Source organism: Brassica napus, chromosome A7 (assembly GCF_020379485.1).
Source record: "Brassica napus cultivar Da-Ae chromosome A7, Da-Ae, whole genome shotgun sequence".
NCBI classification, from domain to species: domain Eukaryota; kingdom Viridiplantae; phylum Streptophyta; class Magnoliopsida; order Brassicales; family Brassicaceae; genus Brassica; species Brassica napus.
Genome location: NC_063440.1, coordinates 8,665,597 through 8,683,249, shown reverse-complemented (window position 1 = coordinate 8,683,249; position 17,653 = coordinate 8,665,597). Strand labels below are relative to the sequence as shown.

General features: G+C 28.1%; 3 protein-coding genes across 4 annotated transcripts; 2 read left to right on the top strand and 1 right to left on the bottom strand.

Annotated features, from left to right (window-relative positions):
• The first annotated feature begins 2,361 nt into the window (after positions 1–2,361).
• On the top strand, positions 2,362–4,573 carry LOC106357854 (selenium-binding protein 3). The gene is made up of 7 exons (XM_013797564.3): positions 2,362–2,582; positions 2,702–2,897; positions 2,985–3,212; positions 3,329–3,560; positions 3,642–3,749; positions 3,824–4,096; positions 4,180–4,573. Exons 1-7 carry the CDS (start codon positions 2,465–2,467, stop codon positions 4,459–4,461), a joined length of 1,437 nt encoding a protein of 478 aa, XP_013653018.2. The 5' UTR covers positions 2,362–2,464; the 3' UTR covers positions 4,462–4,573.
• Positions 4,574–12,719: 8,146 nt separating this feature from the next.
• On the bottom strand, positions 12,720–13,271 carry LOC111199432. Of its 2 annotated transcripts, none has more exons than XM_022689506.2 (2): positions 12,974–13,271; positions 12,720–12,874 (listed from the first exon to the last, which is right to left on the bottom strand). In XM_022689506.2, exons 1-2 carry the CDS (start codon positions 13,186–13,188, stop codon positions 12,859–12,861), a joined length of 231 nt encoding a protein of 76 aa, XP_022545227.1. In that variant the 5' UTR covers positions 13,189–13,271; the 3' UTR covers positions 12,720–12,858. The 2 variants fall into 2 exon arrangements, with proteins under 2 accessions (XP_022545227.1, XP_022545226.1); XM_022689505.2 differs by having other exon boundaries at positions 12,720–12,870.
• Positions 13,272–16,798: 3,527 nt separating this feature from the next.
• Positions 16,799–17,644, top strand: LOC106357853 (protein RALF-like 24). Its single transcript, XM_022688647.2, has one exon. It carries the CDS (start codon positions 17,060–17,062, stop codon positions 17,411–17,413), a length of 354 nt encoding a protein of 117 aa, XP_022544368.2. The 5' UTR covers positions 16,799–17,059; the 3' UTR covers positions 17,414–17,644.
• The last annotated feature ends 9 nt before the right edge of the window (positions 17,645–17,653 follow it).

Sequence of the window (17,653 nt, the reverse complement as noted above, 5' to 3'; positions counted from 1 at the left end):
TTGAAGAAAATTACATAGATATAAACTCCCAATTTTTTTTTAAAAAGACCTCTAAAATTGTAAAAAAAAAAAAATTCTTATTGAAATATTTATTAAGGGCTTAAAGATCCCAAAATACTAATTTCTACCACAAGGCTGCCACTGCCTGGTTTATTATCTTCAAGGTGAAACGTGTTTGAAAAAAGTATATAAACAAGCTATAGTAGAAACTAAGAAATAGATTCCGTAAAACAAAATGATTTGTAACGTACAAAAATTGCATGATTTTAAAATTGAAGATGATGCTCCAGTAGGTATATTCGTTTAAATATTTTATATGTAAGGTATAAGAAAAAGAAAAGAAATATTATTCGTGAAAAGTTATCAATAATGTCCAAAACTACGTGAAAATTATCAGTAATGTCCAAAACTACGTGATTTTAAAAATATGATGCTCTAATACACAGTGTTAAAGAAAGCGGTAGTGACTTAAAGCAGACAGCGACCCAACGCTTATCGCCTAGAACGACTAAGCGAATGCATTATTACTTAGGTGACTAACAGATGTTCCTTAGGATTTAAGATTTACCAAAAAGTTTAGAGTTTACCCAAGAGTTTAGAATTTACCCTTGAATTTAAAGTTTAGAGTTTTACTCACTGTTAACAATGTTTAAAAAAAGTTTTTTTTGGCAATTACTACTACTATTTATTCATTTTTTTTGGAGGTGAACCTATAGGTTCACCAACCAATAGTATTTTGTTATTTCATATCAATATCTTTTAAAAAATAATAATAAGAATTTGGAAAGTTTATTATGCTTTAAAAAAAAAGATAAAATAAAATAAAAATAGTAGTCATTGTCAAAAAAAAATTTAAATATTTTTAACGCCGTCAGCAAAACACTAAACCCTAAACACTTAACCTTTAACCTTAAACTCTAAACCTTTGGATAAATCATAAATCCTAGTGTTTAGTGTATATGATTTAGGGTTATGATTTATTCAAAAGTTTAGGGTTTAGGGTCTAGTGTTTAGGATTTAAGGTTAAGTGATTTAGGGTTTAGGGTTTATCCAAGGGCTTAAGATTTATCCAAGAATTTAGGGTTTAGTATTTAGGATTTAAGATTTAGTGTTTAGTGTTTATGATTTAGGGTTTAGAATTTATCCAAAGATTTAGCATGTACCTAAAGGTTTAGTGTTTTGTTGAGGTGCTAACAATGTTAAAAAAATAATTCTTTTTTTTACAAGTACTATTATTTTTTATTTATTTTATCTTTTTATTTTAAAAATATAATATGACTTAGCAAATTATTATTATTTTGTTTTTTTAGAGATAGTGAATATAAAATAACAAAATACTATTATTTGGTGAATCTACAAGTTCACCCTATGGGATAAATCCAGGTAAAATTCTTCTTTTTTTTTTACTTTAAAAAAATTGATAAATTTTCATTAGTTATTATGTCAACGATGAACCTGATGGATGAACCCAAGAATTATTCTTTTTAATATAAACAACCTAGAGTATAAATACTAAATAGCATCCGCAAAACAAAATGATTTGTAATGTACAAAACTTACGTGATTTTAAAATTGAAGATGATGCTTAAGTAGGTATATTTAAGGTATAAGAAAAAGAGAAGAAATATTATCCGTAAAATGATTAGTAATGTCCAAACCTACGTGATTATACCAAAGGTGGAACGCAATCAAGTGGTGGTAGTCATGTGGTAATTTTTTGGAATTGTTCTCAGTTGGTGAAGATGATTTCAAAATCAGAAAAATGGTCATCGTTTACAAGTTATTTGGAAGATATAAACAATTTAAAAGAGAGTTTTTTTCAAGCAGATATCTATGTACCAAAAACGCAGAACAAGAAGGCGAATAGCTTAGCCCGCAGTGCTAGGAAGGAAACGTCTTTTATAGTTCACATGGATCAAGATCTCTTGGTGTAGTTCACAGAGTCAATATGAGTCTGTAAAATTGATGACAAAAGAAAAGTGACTAATGAATGATGTAGAATAATGCATTTCCTAACGATCCTATAAAAAATTACCATTCACAAGGAATAATAATTCCTTCTCATTTCCATTTCGTTCCTTTTTTTTATAGAGAATTAAAGGAAAAAAATTATTCCTTGTTAAATTTGAGAAGGAATAACCATTTTTTTTTTCATTCCTGCTATTTTATTCCCGTATATTCTTTTTCTGTTCGTTCCTTTTATTTTTCGAAAGGTCACTAGTCAGATCCATAGATCCGAGTTTTTTTCTTGAGAACTAAATTATCATTACTTGGCAAGTTTGGGCTTGAGATTCGGTCCAAATGGTTTATCAAAAAAATTGTGGAACACATGGGTTTTAATATAAGAAAAAGATAAGAAATATTATCCGTAAAACAAAATGATTAGTAATTTACAAAAAACTACCTGAATATATTAAGTATAAATGCGAGCCAATAATGAAGTAGGAACATCACTGCATAACTAATGACGATGAGCAACCACGGTGGAGATTGCTGCAAGAGCGGGCCAGGTTACGCCACGCCTCTCCTCGCGATGTCTGGTTTGCGCGAGAATCTCATCTATGTCGCTGCCATATACACTGGTAACTAATTTGAACTCTATAAAATATAAAATCTTGAATCAAGAGTCTTATATCAAATACCGTTAGTAAGTAGTAATCTCAGTAAATATTCAAACTTCTTTGTAACGTTTCTTGTCTAGGAACCGGCCAAGACAAGCCAGATTACTTAGCGACAGTAGATGTTGATCCTAGTTCGTCGACATACTCAAGTGTCATCCACAGATTATCAATGCCTTTTCTTGGAGATGAACTTCATCACTCAGGCTGGAACTCCTGCAGCTCTTGCCATAGTGATCCTTCTTGCGAAAGACGTTATCTCATCTTGCCCTCGCTTCTGTAAGAAACTAAACAACATCCTTTCCTCTGTTGTTTTTTTGGTTCTGAAAATTTATTTGTGGTCTCCTCTGAAACGTGTTGGAAAAGGTCTGGCCGCATCTACGTGGTCGATACAAAAACGAACCCAAAGGAACCATCTCTGCACCGAGTTGTAGAGCCTGCTGAGGTTCTGGAGAAGACGGGATTGGCTTACCCGCATCAGCCACACTGCTTAGCTTCCGGAGATTTGCTTGTTTCTTGTCTTGGGGACAAAGATGGAAACGCAGGAGGCAGTGGGTTTCTCTTACTTGATTCTGAGTTTAACGTCAAAAGAAGGTAACTTCAAGAATAGCTTCATACCGTTTCGTGGATTGCAAGTCAAAAAGAGCAAAACCTAATTCTTAATTAGAACTGTTAGTAACAATTTTTTACTTTTTTTTTTTTTTTAATAGGTGGGAGAAAGAAGGAAGTAGTCCTTTGTTTGGGTATGATTTCTGGTACCAACCTCGGCATGAGACGATGATCAGTACCTCTTGGGGGGCACCGGCCGCGTTTACCAAAGGGTTTGATCTGAAAGACGTCTCTGATGGCTTGTATGGAAAGCTTCTACATGTCTATAGTTGGCCTGAAGGCGAACTGAAACAGATACTTGACCTTGGTGATAACGGGCTTTTACCCTTAGAGGTAAACCATAATCTCCCAATTATTAATCTCACCTTTTCCTTAAAAAAGTAACTAAACCCCTCACACTGTTTCCGAGTGCAGATAAGATTCTTGCACGACCCCACCAAGGCTACGGGATTTACAGGATGTGCTTTGTCAAGTACTATTGTGAGATTCTTCAAGAACGAGGATGAAACATGGAGCCACGAGGTAGGTTTACTTATGATGAATCTTGTTCATTTAATTTCTTTTGATTTATCTTCACAACAAGCTCCAAAATCAAGGTGGCCATCTCGGTGAAACCTCTGAAAGTTGAAAACTGGATTCTCCCGGAGATGCCAGGGCTTATTACTGACTTTCTAATATCTCTTGACGACCGGTTCCTCTATTTTTCCAACTGGCTTCACGGAGATATTCGTCAGTACAACATTGAGGACCCGAAAAATCCTGTTTTGACTGGACAGCTACATGTAGGCGGGCTAGTTCAAAAGGGAAGCCATGTCTTTGCCTTGGGAGAAGAGGACGAAACCTTTCAGTTCGATGTCCCTATGATCAAGGTACGCAGCAAAAAAAGTCAATTCATGGTCCTTGTTCTACACGGTATTGCAATTATTAGTGGTTTTATTGTTTTTTTTTGTAGGATCAACGTCTGAGAGGAGGTCCGCAGATGTTTCAGCTGAGCTTAGACGGGAATCGACTGTACGTGACGAACTCGTTGTTTAGTGTTTGGGACAAACAGTTTTATCCAGAACTTGTGGAGAAAGGCTCACACATGTTGCAGATTGATGTTGATACGGACAAAGGTGGTCTCTCCATTAACCCTAATTTCTTTGTGGACTTTGGGTTCGAACCGGATGGTCCTTCTCTCGCTCATGAGATGAGGTATCCTGGCGGCGACTGCACCTCCGATATCTGGGTTTAGATTGGACACTAAACTTACGGTTTCTATGGAAGTTGTCTTTTACTTTTATTAATGGGTTTGTGTGAACACAATAAATGTTGATACTTCATATGCAAAACACACTTGTGAGTAATGATGCCCAAAGCCGCAATGAAAATTAAGCGAACAAAACCTTGAAGAGTCCAAATGAAAACTATAGAGCTTGCCTAATTGATTTCCACAATACTGGAAATAAAAAGGATAAAACTAAAACTAAATCTTTGAATATGTTGGTTTAGCAATAAACTATAAATGCTTTTTTTTTTGTTTAGTAAATGTTAATCTGTATTATGCACTCTTTGATATCATTACGGTGTCACTTATACGACAGGACGTACGTTACTATATATACAATTCAAACTATGTTTATCCTTACTATAATTGATATGTTAGCTAATTGAGGCATGTATAAATTAGACGGTTCTATCTAGTACTTCACTCTACCAAATATGAACTTTATAAATTCTTTTCAAATTCCACAAACAAGATTGTGTACAACTTTTGTATTAACAGGTGCTTGTCAGTCCATTCCTCTGTATCTAAAATCGAATGGATTGACACACCCTGTGCTTGTCAGTCCATTCCTCTGCTTGTCAGTCCAAAACCAAATATGAACTTTATAAATTCTTGTCAGTCCATTCCTCTGTATCTAAATCGAATCATCTAAATGTTTCATCCAATGGTTGTTCTTTTTGGGGGGACAAACCAAAATTTTATAGTTCCTCCACAACAACCAGATTGGGAGATGCCTATGTTTTTGTGAGAGTGGCTGTAAACTATGATGCATAGATAATCGAAAGTCATAACTAGCTAGCTATAACTATTCGCCTATTGCTACTTTTTTTTTTTTGAACACACGCCTATTGCTACTTTTTTTTTTTTTTTGAACACACGCCTATTGCTACTTTAAAGTCCTAAAATTCGTCTAAACATCATGCTCTTAATAAAATCATAAACCCTTCATATATAGAAAAATTATCAGTCTCACTCTAATTGCTTCTCTTGAAATCCAGTTAGAATTGATATCTTCAATTAATCTGTTTGTTTTTCTTCTGCTTCTAATATTATGCTAGTCTAACTCACTTGCAGCTTATTTTTTGTTCTTTCTGAAGAATTTTGGATCCCTGGACTTTTAGTACTTGTTTGGCATAATGTGTGTTTGTATTGGATTCTCTTTTGGGGTGATATTCTAAATGTTTTTAAATAGTGTGGGACATTTGTAAATCAAGGTGGGCTACATTTACTCTATTTATTTAAATTAATGCAAAGAAAACACTCATATAACAAAATTTACCAGTGTCTGGATTATATACTTATCAGTGGGCCAGTCGCCTTTGTCCGGTTCGTATTTGACCCGATTGATCATTGATTTAGCTCAACCATGATTTGAGTTAAAGACTTGACTTTTGGGAACAGATAAGAGAAAAAATAAGTCAGTGAAGCATTGTGAATTGAGTCTACTAAGACTTGACTTCATTTTCTTTTGTTATTTGCATTAAAAACATAACTTTTTTTGTCTCCAAGTTTCGTAGTTTTATCGGAATAAATGATATCATGATTTGATATTTTCCCTATTAAAATAAAATACACTAACTGTGGGCCTGCACCTTGTGAACGCTAATATATATAACCTTAATATTGATTTTTATATTTATGCTAATTTATTTAATTAAATATAAAAGTTAAATTCTTTTGTGAGTTTTTTTTCGGTTTTGTTAACCAAATCACAATTACTTATTCTTTTTCTTATTGTTTATACATGACTTTTTTATCTAAAATTTATTTTTTTTGCTTGATTGAATCTAAATTCAACAGTTTCTTTTAATTTTAAAGAGCGGTAATATTTGTCTATTTTAACATTTTGGCTCGATAGTGCAGTTTTTAGAGTTTTATTTATTTATATGGAGTTCTGAATAAGAGATAGATGGTAGATCTTTAAAAAAAAACTTAAAAGTTTATTTTTGGTGGTTCATGTGCAAGCGCACTCATCTCACACTATAAAAAATACGAAGGAAAGAATCTTTAATTTCATGTTCTTGGAGACGTAGAACTATGTAGATAATTTGGATAAAATTCAATAATACATATCACCGGTAATTTTAAGGATCGATTTATAGAAATCTCATTGCATACCTAGATTATAGTGTGCATGATAATGCGTGTCATTAAATATTAAAAATTCAAAATTAGTATCATGTCATAAAAATGAAATAAAATAAAATAAAATTAAATCCTGAATAAAACCTACACGAATAGTTAATTTTAACTTCTTTTTTTTTTTGCAATGAGATCTTTTAGAGGTCCAACATTCACACATTCACCAGTAATATCTAAAACACACCAATAATGTTTCAAACACAAAATGTTAGAATAAAATATCATACGTTAAAACAAGGAAACAAGAGAAATGGACTTTCTTTTCAAAAAGACATCGTTTGAAAGTGTTTGTATTATTGAAGATGAAGTTTTGTATATATTGCCCATCAAATATATGATGAGAATGTATATATATTATCATAGAGTTGGAAACTTATTATAATATAATATAAGATGGATACTAAGATAAATTGGATATCATAGTTCTTTATTTACCACTTACATACTAATATTTTATATAATAAAAGAATGTTTCTTTTATCCTGGTTAGGACACCTAGGATGTCATGTCACAAAGTCATGCTTCAATAGGCGTAACAAGTGTCTCATTCAGCAAAAAACACACCTTTTCATTTATTTACGAATTGTTTGTGCGAGCTTTGTTATTGTTATGGACCTCATGTTTGGATGAAGAGACCATCTTGATAGCCTGATGGGCCAATAGGAGTCGATCCTAATCCTCTCTTTTTGTCGTCTCATCGAATTTTAGGGTTATAATATGACAAAGACTACAATAAATATCACTTAGACATTATATATAATATTTTAAAATTATAAACTATAACAAAAGATTAATTATGTTTCATATCCACTCCACTAACAAATATGATTTAAAAATATCCAGTAACAAATATTATTTTAAAACAGAATAATAAGAATTGATCCTAACTCGTAAAGGTTACAAAATTAAGAAAAATAGTTATATGTCTAATTTAAAAGTTTGAAATAGTTATACTATTGAAATTAGTAAATTAAAGATTCAGCTAAAACTAATTATAATCAATAATTTAGCTAAAAACTAATAAAATGATAAAAAAAAAATAAACTAAAATTATGGAAAAGATGACAATCAATAATTTAGCTAAAATCTAATAGGAGATGAAAATGAGAAAAATAAACTAAAATTATGGAGAAGATGACAAACTATAATAAAAGATTGATTATGTTTCATATCCAATCCAATAACAAATATGATTTAAAAATATCCAGTAACAAATAGTATGATTTTAAAACAGAGTAATAAAAATTGGTCCTAAATCGTGAAAGTTACAAAATTTTGCAAAATAGTTATATGTCTAATTAAAATGTTTGAATAGTTATATTATTTAAATAAATGATTCAACTAAAACAATTATAAATCAGTAATTTAGCTAAAACCTAATAAAATGATAAATAAACAAAATAAACTAAAATTATGGAAAATATGACAAATCATCAAATTTACTTCTCAAATAATAGTATAGATATGACAAACTGAAAACAATGATACTACATTCAACAATATTATGCATTTACATTTCTTTGATCTTTTGTTTAAGGCATCTACAAACCCACTCTATTTTTTCCTCCAAAATGGAGTAAAAGAGAATATAGAGTAAAAAATATTCTAACCATACTCCATTTCTCACTCCATAATGATATTTACGTCATAAATAGAGTAATTTATTTTTTGTTCATTACTCCAAAAATGAAGTAGAGTTGGAGAAAAAATAGAGTTTTACATTGGAGATGTTCTAAATCAATGAAGTGAAACCATTGATGCTTTGGTATGAAGTGAAACAGAGACCTGAGCCAAGTGGAAAAGAAAAAGAAGAAGATCTGAGCCAAGTGGATCAATGAAAACAGCTCAGCAAGATGTAGATGGGTTATTAAACTTATTTGGTGGTAATTAATTATCTCTTTACCCAAAGCGCCACACTAATCATAATGGGTTTTGATGATTCTCAAAATTATTTACTAATTAAAATTTCATACAAATTATAAACCAGTTGGACTATTGGATTATTTAAGGGAAATTTACCAAAAACAACTTATATATTCATTTTAAACATAAAAGTGTACTATATATTCATTCAAATGCAAAATCAACCTAAATGGTGGTAAAATTACTATTTAAACCTTATGAAAAAACAAAAAAAAAAACCAGAAAGTTATTTTACGAATCTCCTCGGAATTCTACACGTAATAAAAAGAAGTCTACACATATGTAAACCTACTAAGAAGTCTACTCTGTAGATTTACTTTGTAGTCTACATCGTAATTTAATCTAATAATTTAATTTTAAAAATGTATAAAAATAGTTTTTGTGAAATTTTCAGTTAAGCATCAATATAAAAGTTAATATGAAGTATATAAATTAAAATTTATATAACTGAACAATTTAGAAGAATATATATTTTTGGTAACCATGTGTTAGATAATGTTTATGGTTTAGCAACAAAATGTTCTAACATGTTTTGTCTTTAAGGGTTAGAATCTTAGGGTTAGATTTTAGATTAATTTTTCCTTTTGTTTTATTGACTTAAATTTGCATATTAATGTTGAGTAGTTTATATTTTGTATATGTCAATATTTGATACAATAATAGAGATTTTTTTTACTATCAAGCAAACATTTTGGGTTCAAGATTTGTGGTTTAGGGTATAGTAGACATACAACAAAGTCTACTTCATTGTAGACGTCTTTTTCAGTCTACTTTGCTGTTTACCAAAAAAAACCTTATTTTAAATTTACTTCTTTATAAATAAAAATTTAAAATCATATATTATAACTATTAAAAAATAAAGAAATAAATTTAGTAAATCATATATTAAAATTAAAACAATAAAGAAAGAAGAAAACAAGAAAAATTGTTGTAGACTTCTAAGTCTACTCTACTCACTGGTAGCAGTTTAACCCAACTGGAATTAACCAGTTTAATTTTAACCTAACCAAACTTAAACCAATTTTTTTTTAACATAATGTGAAATCATATATTAAAATTATTAGAAGATTAAGGAACGAAATTAAATTTATATATTAATTTTTCTAAAACAATAAAGAGCAAAAAATTCTAGTAGACTAAGTTGTAAGTCTACCAAATCGAAAACCATTTGAGTTTACAAAAATCAAAATAATTTTTACTAATTTTAGTTTCTGTATGAATAAATTAAAATTATAGTCTTCAAATTAATACTCAAAAATTGTAAGATCATATATTAAAATTATTACAACAATAAAGAATACACAAAAATAATAAAGTTATCATAGTAACCTTCCAAAAAAGTCTTCTACGTAGACTTGCAATAAAGTATATTCCAAGATTTCGTAAAATGGCTGCAGAAGTTTTTAAAAATCTTTCTCTCTAAAGCTCTCTCCGTTCTCTCTAAAGCTCTCTCATTTCTCTGTAAATTCTTTGAATGTGAAGAAAAGTTTTGTTTAAATTGTTAATCTTTTATCATGTCTTTCTCACATTATTATCTTGTTTTTGTTGGTACTATTATTCATGCTTTTCATTTTCCCCTCTAATTTTATATCTATTGATTTTAAATGTTTATTTTTATGTTTATATTCAAATAAAGTTATAGATTTAAACTCTATGCATTTACTTTGCTACTATTTTATTTTATAAGTTCTATTTTTGAAGTTTTTTCAGATTTAAAATTATTTTTCACATTTCAAAATGTAAGATTTTTTCAGATCTGAAATAAATTGATCGAGCAGACTTATAATAAAGTCTGTTTATAAGTTAAAGTTAGTAGATTTTAAATGAAGTCTAATAAACCACAAGTTTTAAACAGACTTCATAGGAAATAGGAAGTCTATAAAATATTCTTAAATTTTTTTTTAGATCTAAAGTTACTCATGTTTTTAACGTATATACTTTCACATCCAAAAATTAAAACAGAAACACCACTCACGCTGCCGACCTGAGATATCAGATAGCGAAGGGGTAAATATCAAAACTTCTTCTTTAATTAACAACTAGAGATTGACCCGCACATCCACGCGAATATTATTTTTTGCTATTTTATACATTGATATTTGTTTTTTATAATTTATGTTATATACTTTAGATGAGTCGTAATATAATTATATTTGATACAAATATCCGAACTCATTTTAGATAAATTTGTTATTTAGCTATACATCAGAACCGAACTCATCTAGACCCCGAAGAACCCAAATCAAAACCCACTCATAAATTTATAATATTCAAATGGGGCATAATTTCAAAAAAAAAAAACGATACCCAAAAAAATAACCCGTACTTAAATGGATAGCCAATGTTCATGCCTAACTGATTTTATAAACTAATAAAAAAGGTTATTTCTATGTGTTTGGCTAAATTAAATGAAAAATAATGTGTTTTTTATTTAGTAAAATAATTATATGGACTGAAAAACTAAGTGACAATAAATGTAATACATTTTTATTATTTTGATTTAAGTTATTATTTTATTCATAAAAACATGTATTTGAATTATGTTTTTGGCCACGTAATTTTCTACCGATTGAAACTAAAATTAAAACAAAAAATTAGTAAAACAAAAGGAACCGAATGTTTATCCATATGCAAAACCCAACTATTTTATTATATTTGGCACAAAGTTAATGTTGATTAACTAATAAATAAACATCTGCACTATTATTATTATTGTAATATAATTAATAATGTTATGTATTGTTAAGATAATATAATTAATGAAATTATTAAAGTAACTGAAATATGAAAGGAAAATTAATGTAATTATTTAATTTAAATTACTAAAAATAACTATACTTCTTTTTTTTATATAGCTATCTATGCTTCCAAACAATTCTCATTTATACTGCTATCCATGTTTCCAAACAGTAACAAAATGTACTTCAATTTAATAATATAGATAAACGGTTGATAGAAACAAACTAACTCATTGTAGTTTTTGTTGCTGATCAAGTTTAGGTAGTATGATGAAGAAGGATTTTTAGGTAGCATGAACGTTAGTTTTATACCATATGTTTTCTGGAACCATGTGCATAAATATAAAATTTAAAATTTAAAATTATATTTTGTTATTTACTTACAATATTTAATTTTAAATTTAATATATATATATATATATAATTATAATCCTGGAAAGATTTTTAATCTATTTCTTTGGGTTAAAATATATTAAATCAAATTTTATAAAATTAAGAAATGTTTTTGTTAGGTATATAACTATCAAAACGTAAAACAAATAAAATTCTAAAATTTGTAGATATTAAAAAGAAACTAATGGTATTGAAATTAAGAAAACATGTTTTAAAAAAAGTGCATAAAATTTGGAAGAATTGTTTTAGTAATAAAATTATATAAGTATAAAATACAATTAAATAATATTTCAAAAAATTTAAAATATTATTATATTTCTATATCTATTATTATATTATTTGTTGTTATATTAATGATGATCTATGATTTATTACTATATTCTAGAAAACTTACCAAAAATATAAATCAACATTAAATGTAAAATGTCTATGTCACAATTAGCTTCAAACCATGTCACCATTGTTAGTATGTCATGTCATCACAAAATCATTATGGTGATGACACATGACAAATTGAGGATATTCATATAGTATATAATCTTTGCCTAAAAAGCATTTTTCTTATGGTGAAGTATATATTTAACATTAACATAAATTAAACATAAACTATTTTTCTTATAAACTGAAATTTTTTTCTCTTAACATGATTTATTTTACCAATTGTAGTTCTTATAAGTAATTTTTATCTTATTTGGATGAGTTTAAATTAACACCAATTTTATTTATTTAAATCAGTTTGGATACTTGGGTTAAATGAATCTTTTTAGACAATTTTATTAATATTGGAAAAAAATATCTTGAACTTTTAAGTTCTCATATATATATACTATATGGTAAAATATATTACAAAATTTGTTGACCAACCAATTTTTGAAAAAATGTCACAATTGTATCTAAACTCATAAGTCAGTAGTAGAACGAATTATCTATTTTGTGTTAGTAGTTTTGTTTTGTAATATATTTTTTTTATTTTGTCATTCAATAGTTTTCTTTAATTTCCGGGACTAATATAACCTGCAGAAACAGAAATTAGAAATAATTATATTATCAATATTTTTGTTCCATTTAACATGAAATTAAAACTATAGAAATGCTCACAAACTTTCTATATAAACTTTTTATAAAAAAAAATTATTTCTTCCTTCTGCGAACTTCCACAGATGCCATTTCATATAAATTTCTGTCTGGGCAAATAAAAAATATAAAATTTATTGGTAAATTTATCGTGTAAACACTAATAATATATATAACATTAGAATATAGACAAACGGAGTAGAAAGTACTTAGATGGAGGAGGGGGTCCTCCTGGACCATGAGGAGGGTTTGGGCCACCACATTTAATTTTACAACGTTCATAACAATTACCGTCTTTAGGCTTACAAGGTTTAGAACATTTGCGAAAACATTTAATCCAAGCATTTTGCTTCTTTGCTTCTACTGTGACCGTAGCAGCAATCACCACCATCATTATCAACACTAAGGCACTCCATTTTGCCATTCAAGATCTTAACAAGCTTTGTTCTACCCTTTTCTCTCTTATTTTTATCTTATAATTATGATTGTTATATAAATTCCAATAAATCAAACTCTATTTATAATACTTTTGTTTGTATCTTTTTAAATTTGAGTAGATTTTCTTTCTAAAGCTTGTTTTAGGTTTTAATTTTTTTTTCATTTCTTTCTATAATTGAAATTTATAGCATTAAAATTTATTGATAGAAGTAAATAGATGTGTTTACATATATATATTTCAATAAATATGATCTATTTAATTCTGATTTAAAATAACTTTTAATGTAATTATATATTTTTTTTGTCACAAATGTAATTATATATATAAGTAGTTGTCTGTGATATATTTTTTTTTTGCATATAATTAAATTCAATTTCTTTTTCATCATTTTTCAAACTGACTTTTTGTAATTTGAGGTTTTGTCTTCAATAATAAATAACAATCAAATTTAGATGGAAATATTTATGTTAATTATATAAATAATAATAAATTTTAGATATAATTTAATTCAATTTATTTTTCAACATTTTTAAAATTGAATTTTTTTAATTTTAATTTTATCTTTGATAATAAATAAATCAATTTTAGATGAAAATATCTCTGTTAATTAAGTAAAGGTTTCTAATTATAAACTTTCCTCTTTTATTTTTTTGTTCCGAAAAAGATATCTACTAGCATTAACTTTTAAGTAGACTTCATTTGAACTCTACTCAAATATGATTTTAATTTTTTATCTTGTACTTTTTATAATTTTATTTTATTTTGCAAGTATTCTCTTCCAAAGTTTCAAATCATCTTTCCAAAAATGTAAGATTTACATCTATTCATTTTAAATCTGTATTTTTGTTTTTATATTGAACTAAATTAATAGATTTAAACTCAATGCTTTTGATTTGCTATTATTTTTGGTTAAAAATATTTTATTTTTCAGAACAAACTATTTTCAAATTTTGTAAATGTAAATTTTTAGATCTTAAAATTTTTAGTTAGTGTACAATTCTAATAAAGTCTACTTATAAATTAAGGCTAGTAGACTTCAACTAAAGTCTACTAAACCATAAACTTTAAGTAGACTTCAACTAAAGTCTAATAAACCATAAATTTAAGTATACTTCATAAGACATATACTAAAATATGATTTAAAACTTTTATCTTATGTTTTCTCATAATTTTATCTTATTTTGTAGGTACTTTTTTCCAAGATTTCATTTAAGGCATCAAAATTATGAATAGTCACATACCCTCTAGAAGTTTTTTAATAAAATGCTTAGTAATAATTTATCATTATAAAATATTCATTTGTAAATAATTATTTGACGCATAATCTATGAACATTGTATTTGCTTTTAGTTGTGTTTTACTTGTATGATATTATTAGTTTTTGTTAGCTATCCATTTTCACAAGATACTCTAATCAACCAAACAATTAAAACCACCATGAGGTAAAACAATAACTAACACACATGTGAGAAGAAGAAAATCTATACAAAATTTTCATTAAGTTTCAAGAGTAAAACTAATCACAAAAACATTGCAATATGTCTTGAATATATACTTCAAACAATAAAAATGTAGAAGCATACTTCTATGTAAGTCTACACTTGTTAGTCAACAACCTAATCATACAAGAAATTTCTTAGTTCCATTTTTATAACACATTAACTTTTGAAATTCATCCAAGACCATTAAGATTTTTGAACACACTTTGTAAAACATTTAAATCATGGAAAATATGATGAATAATACATAAATGAGCTTTTAATAGAACTTTTGACATAGACTTCAACTGCAGTCTACATTTGTAAACTTATAAATACGTCTACACTTATTATCTAACAACATATATAGTCAAACCAAAAATTTGATAATTTCATAATTATAACATATTATCTTTTGAAAATCATTCAAGGCCATTAGGATTAATTAACACACACTATCATACAATAAAATCTTGAAAAAAACTTAATGATATATTACATAAATTAACATTTAATAATTTTTTTCTGCGTAGACTCCATATTCAGTCTACAAAATAGTAGACGTTTACGTATGTACAGTGTCATATATGTCTACTATTTTGGTTAGTTTTTGCAATTTCAAAATTCACCGGTTATTTTATGTATTTAAAAAAATTGTGATTTTATATGTGTAGTCTTCCTTTACAGTCTACAGTTTAAAAATATTAGTTTTTGCAATTGACCCGACTTCACCCAGGATTTGACTTTCAAAAGCAGACTTCATATGTAGTCTACGTTTCTAAATTATTGTTAAAGATGTTAATTTTGCAGTTGACCAAATTTGAATTTTTACGAGTATATTTAAATGATGTCTGCGAATGTGTAGACTTCATTTGAAGTCTTCTCTAAAATCTGACGTGTTAGTTTTGTGTTTGAGCAAAATAAAATGATAGACTTCATATGCAGTTTGCATTTTTTTCTAAGATTAGTAGACTGCATATGAAATGTACACTTTAATTTATTTTTGATCAACTTTTTGACATTTTAGTCGAACACAAAACTAACATATTCAACAATGTCAAAGTTTTGGTCAAATGTGTAGAGTTCCCGGGAAATCTACATTATGTAGACCGATGAAGTCTACTATGAAAAATCAAAATTTCGGTCAAATGCCAAACTAACCTCTTTTACGTAGACTTCTTCGTAAGTTTACTAATTTTTTTTTCAAATGCAAAAACGTTGACTTCTAAGGAAGTCTGTGTTGCAAAAAATAAAATTTGGTCAATTGCAAAACTAATATGAGTGTTGACAAGTTGACCGCATCGTAAGTCTCACATATGCATAGACATACAAAACAGTTTACTATTGAGACACATTTCTGAAAAATTACGAAAACCATGTAAATAGTTATCTATTCTGATGTAAAATTGTTTTAAATCTTTTCTACCGTCCATACTCCAAATATGAGCAAAAATAAACATTTTTGACTATGCTTACTGAAGAAACTTGAAAATATGGAGTTTGAGTTTATGAAAATAAAAGTTATGAGAATTTTTAGATAAAAATGAAAAGTAATGAAATGAAATGAAGATTTGTTGGTGTCGAATGAGGGAAAAGTAGATATAAATCAATTTTTTTGAGATTTTGAGCCCAAAAATGGGTAGTTCATGGTGATTGAAAAATTTGATGATAACAACATTGTTGTAAATAAGAAGAAATGTTTAGGATGTATTTTGTTTTTTTTTTTAAATAAATAAGAAATTAAATGATAATTTTATAAATATTTCAAAAATTTAAGGAGGGTATGGGAAATTCACGGGTGAATAGTATTGACAAAAATGTTGTTTTAGATTTTGAAAAACTCTCTTATTTTAATCGTCTCACAAAACATGTTGATTTTAAAACTATATTCTATTTTTAAAACAATTTTTTTGTTAACAATAGAAAGGAAAACTAATGTGATTTATGTAGCCAAATCAATGGTACATTATTTACGAGAACAAAATAAATATTTTGCATCTGAATATTTTGTTATTTTATATTTATATATTATCATCCTAAGTTAAATAAAAGAAAGTTTAGGATATTAAAAAATGTTCATCCTATTTGGCAAGAAAGAACAAGAAGAATTATGAATTATCAAAAGGAACCAAGTGTTTGTTAGTGGACCACAATAAATCAGAGAATTGGAGTAGGAGTCCCACTGACAAAAAATATAGATATGAAGTAATTTTTTTGTTTGTTTGTTCAAATAGATAAGATGTAATTAAATACTTGACGTTACAGTTCAGAGTTAAATTCTATCAATCTCTAAACCAACTGGTTTAACAGCAAGAACTAGCAACTTGGGAGTTGTAAAGCAGAGATCACCACATCTACAAAAAATCTCCCACACCGACATGTTGAGATCCTTAGCTTTCGTTTACTTATCCATACTTTTCCTTCAGACCCATCTCTCGATCTCCGTCGAGGTTCCGGTATCGTCGGTGAACGGAGAAATAGACGCAATGCTTGACCGGAAAGGCGTAGTCGGGGAAGAAGGAGAAGAGATGATGCCGTCGGATATAAGCCGGAGAGTGATGATGATGCGGAAACAGTACATAAGCTACGCAACGCTAAGGAGAGACATGGTTCCTTGTCAGAGGCCAGGCGCTTCCTACTACGCTTGTCGCTCAGGACAGGCCAATTCTTACAGCAGAGGATGCAACATCATTACTAGGTGTGCTCGAGACACTAGCGACATCAAGACCTGAAACATTTTTATCCGGTTTTCTTTTAAATGCGGATCTTGATAATGCGATTAAAATGCTCTCTCTCCAAGGATGAGGCAAGTAAAATCTTTAATTCATTTTGTAATGTTGTTGTTTACATTAGAATAAGGCTTATGTAGTTTATATGTAATCAATATTGATATAATTGATATATGTATTGTTGGGAGTGTTGAGTGGATTGATATATGGAAGATTGTGGACTTTTGTAGGAAAGAGTTGAAG

What these genes read in the sequence shown, in the direction of transcription:
- LOC106357854 (XM_013797564.3), top strand. Translation starts at nt 2,465, where the DNA reads ATGACGATGAGCAACCACGGTGGAGATTGCTGCAAGAGCGGGCCAGGT. An exon ending in CTCATCTTGCCCTCGCTTCT is followed by an intron (nt 2,898 to 2,984) that starts GTAAGAAACTAA and finishes GTGTTGGAAAAG; the next exon opens with GTCTGGCCGCATCTACGTGG. An exon ending in GAGTTTAACGTCAAAAGAAG is followed by an intron (nt 3,213 to 3,328) that starts GTAACTTCAAGA and finishes TTTTTTTAATAG; the next exon opens with GTGGGAGAAAGAAGGAAGTA.
- LOC106357853 (XM_022688647.2), top strand. Translation starts at nt 17,060, where the DNA reads ATGTTGAGATCCTTAGCTTTCGTTTACTTATCCATACTTTTCCTTCAG.
- LOC111199432 (XM_022689505.2), bottom strand. Translation starts at nt 13,188, where the DNA reads ATGGCAAAATGGAGTGCCTTAGTGTTGATAATGATGGTGGTGATTGCT. An exon ending in GGACCCCCTCCTCCATCTAA is followed by an intron (nt 12,871 to 12,973) that starts GTACTTTCTACT and finishes TTGCCCAGACAG; the next exon opens with AAATTTATATGAAATGGCAT.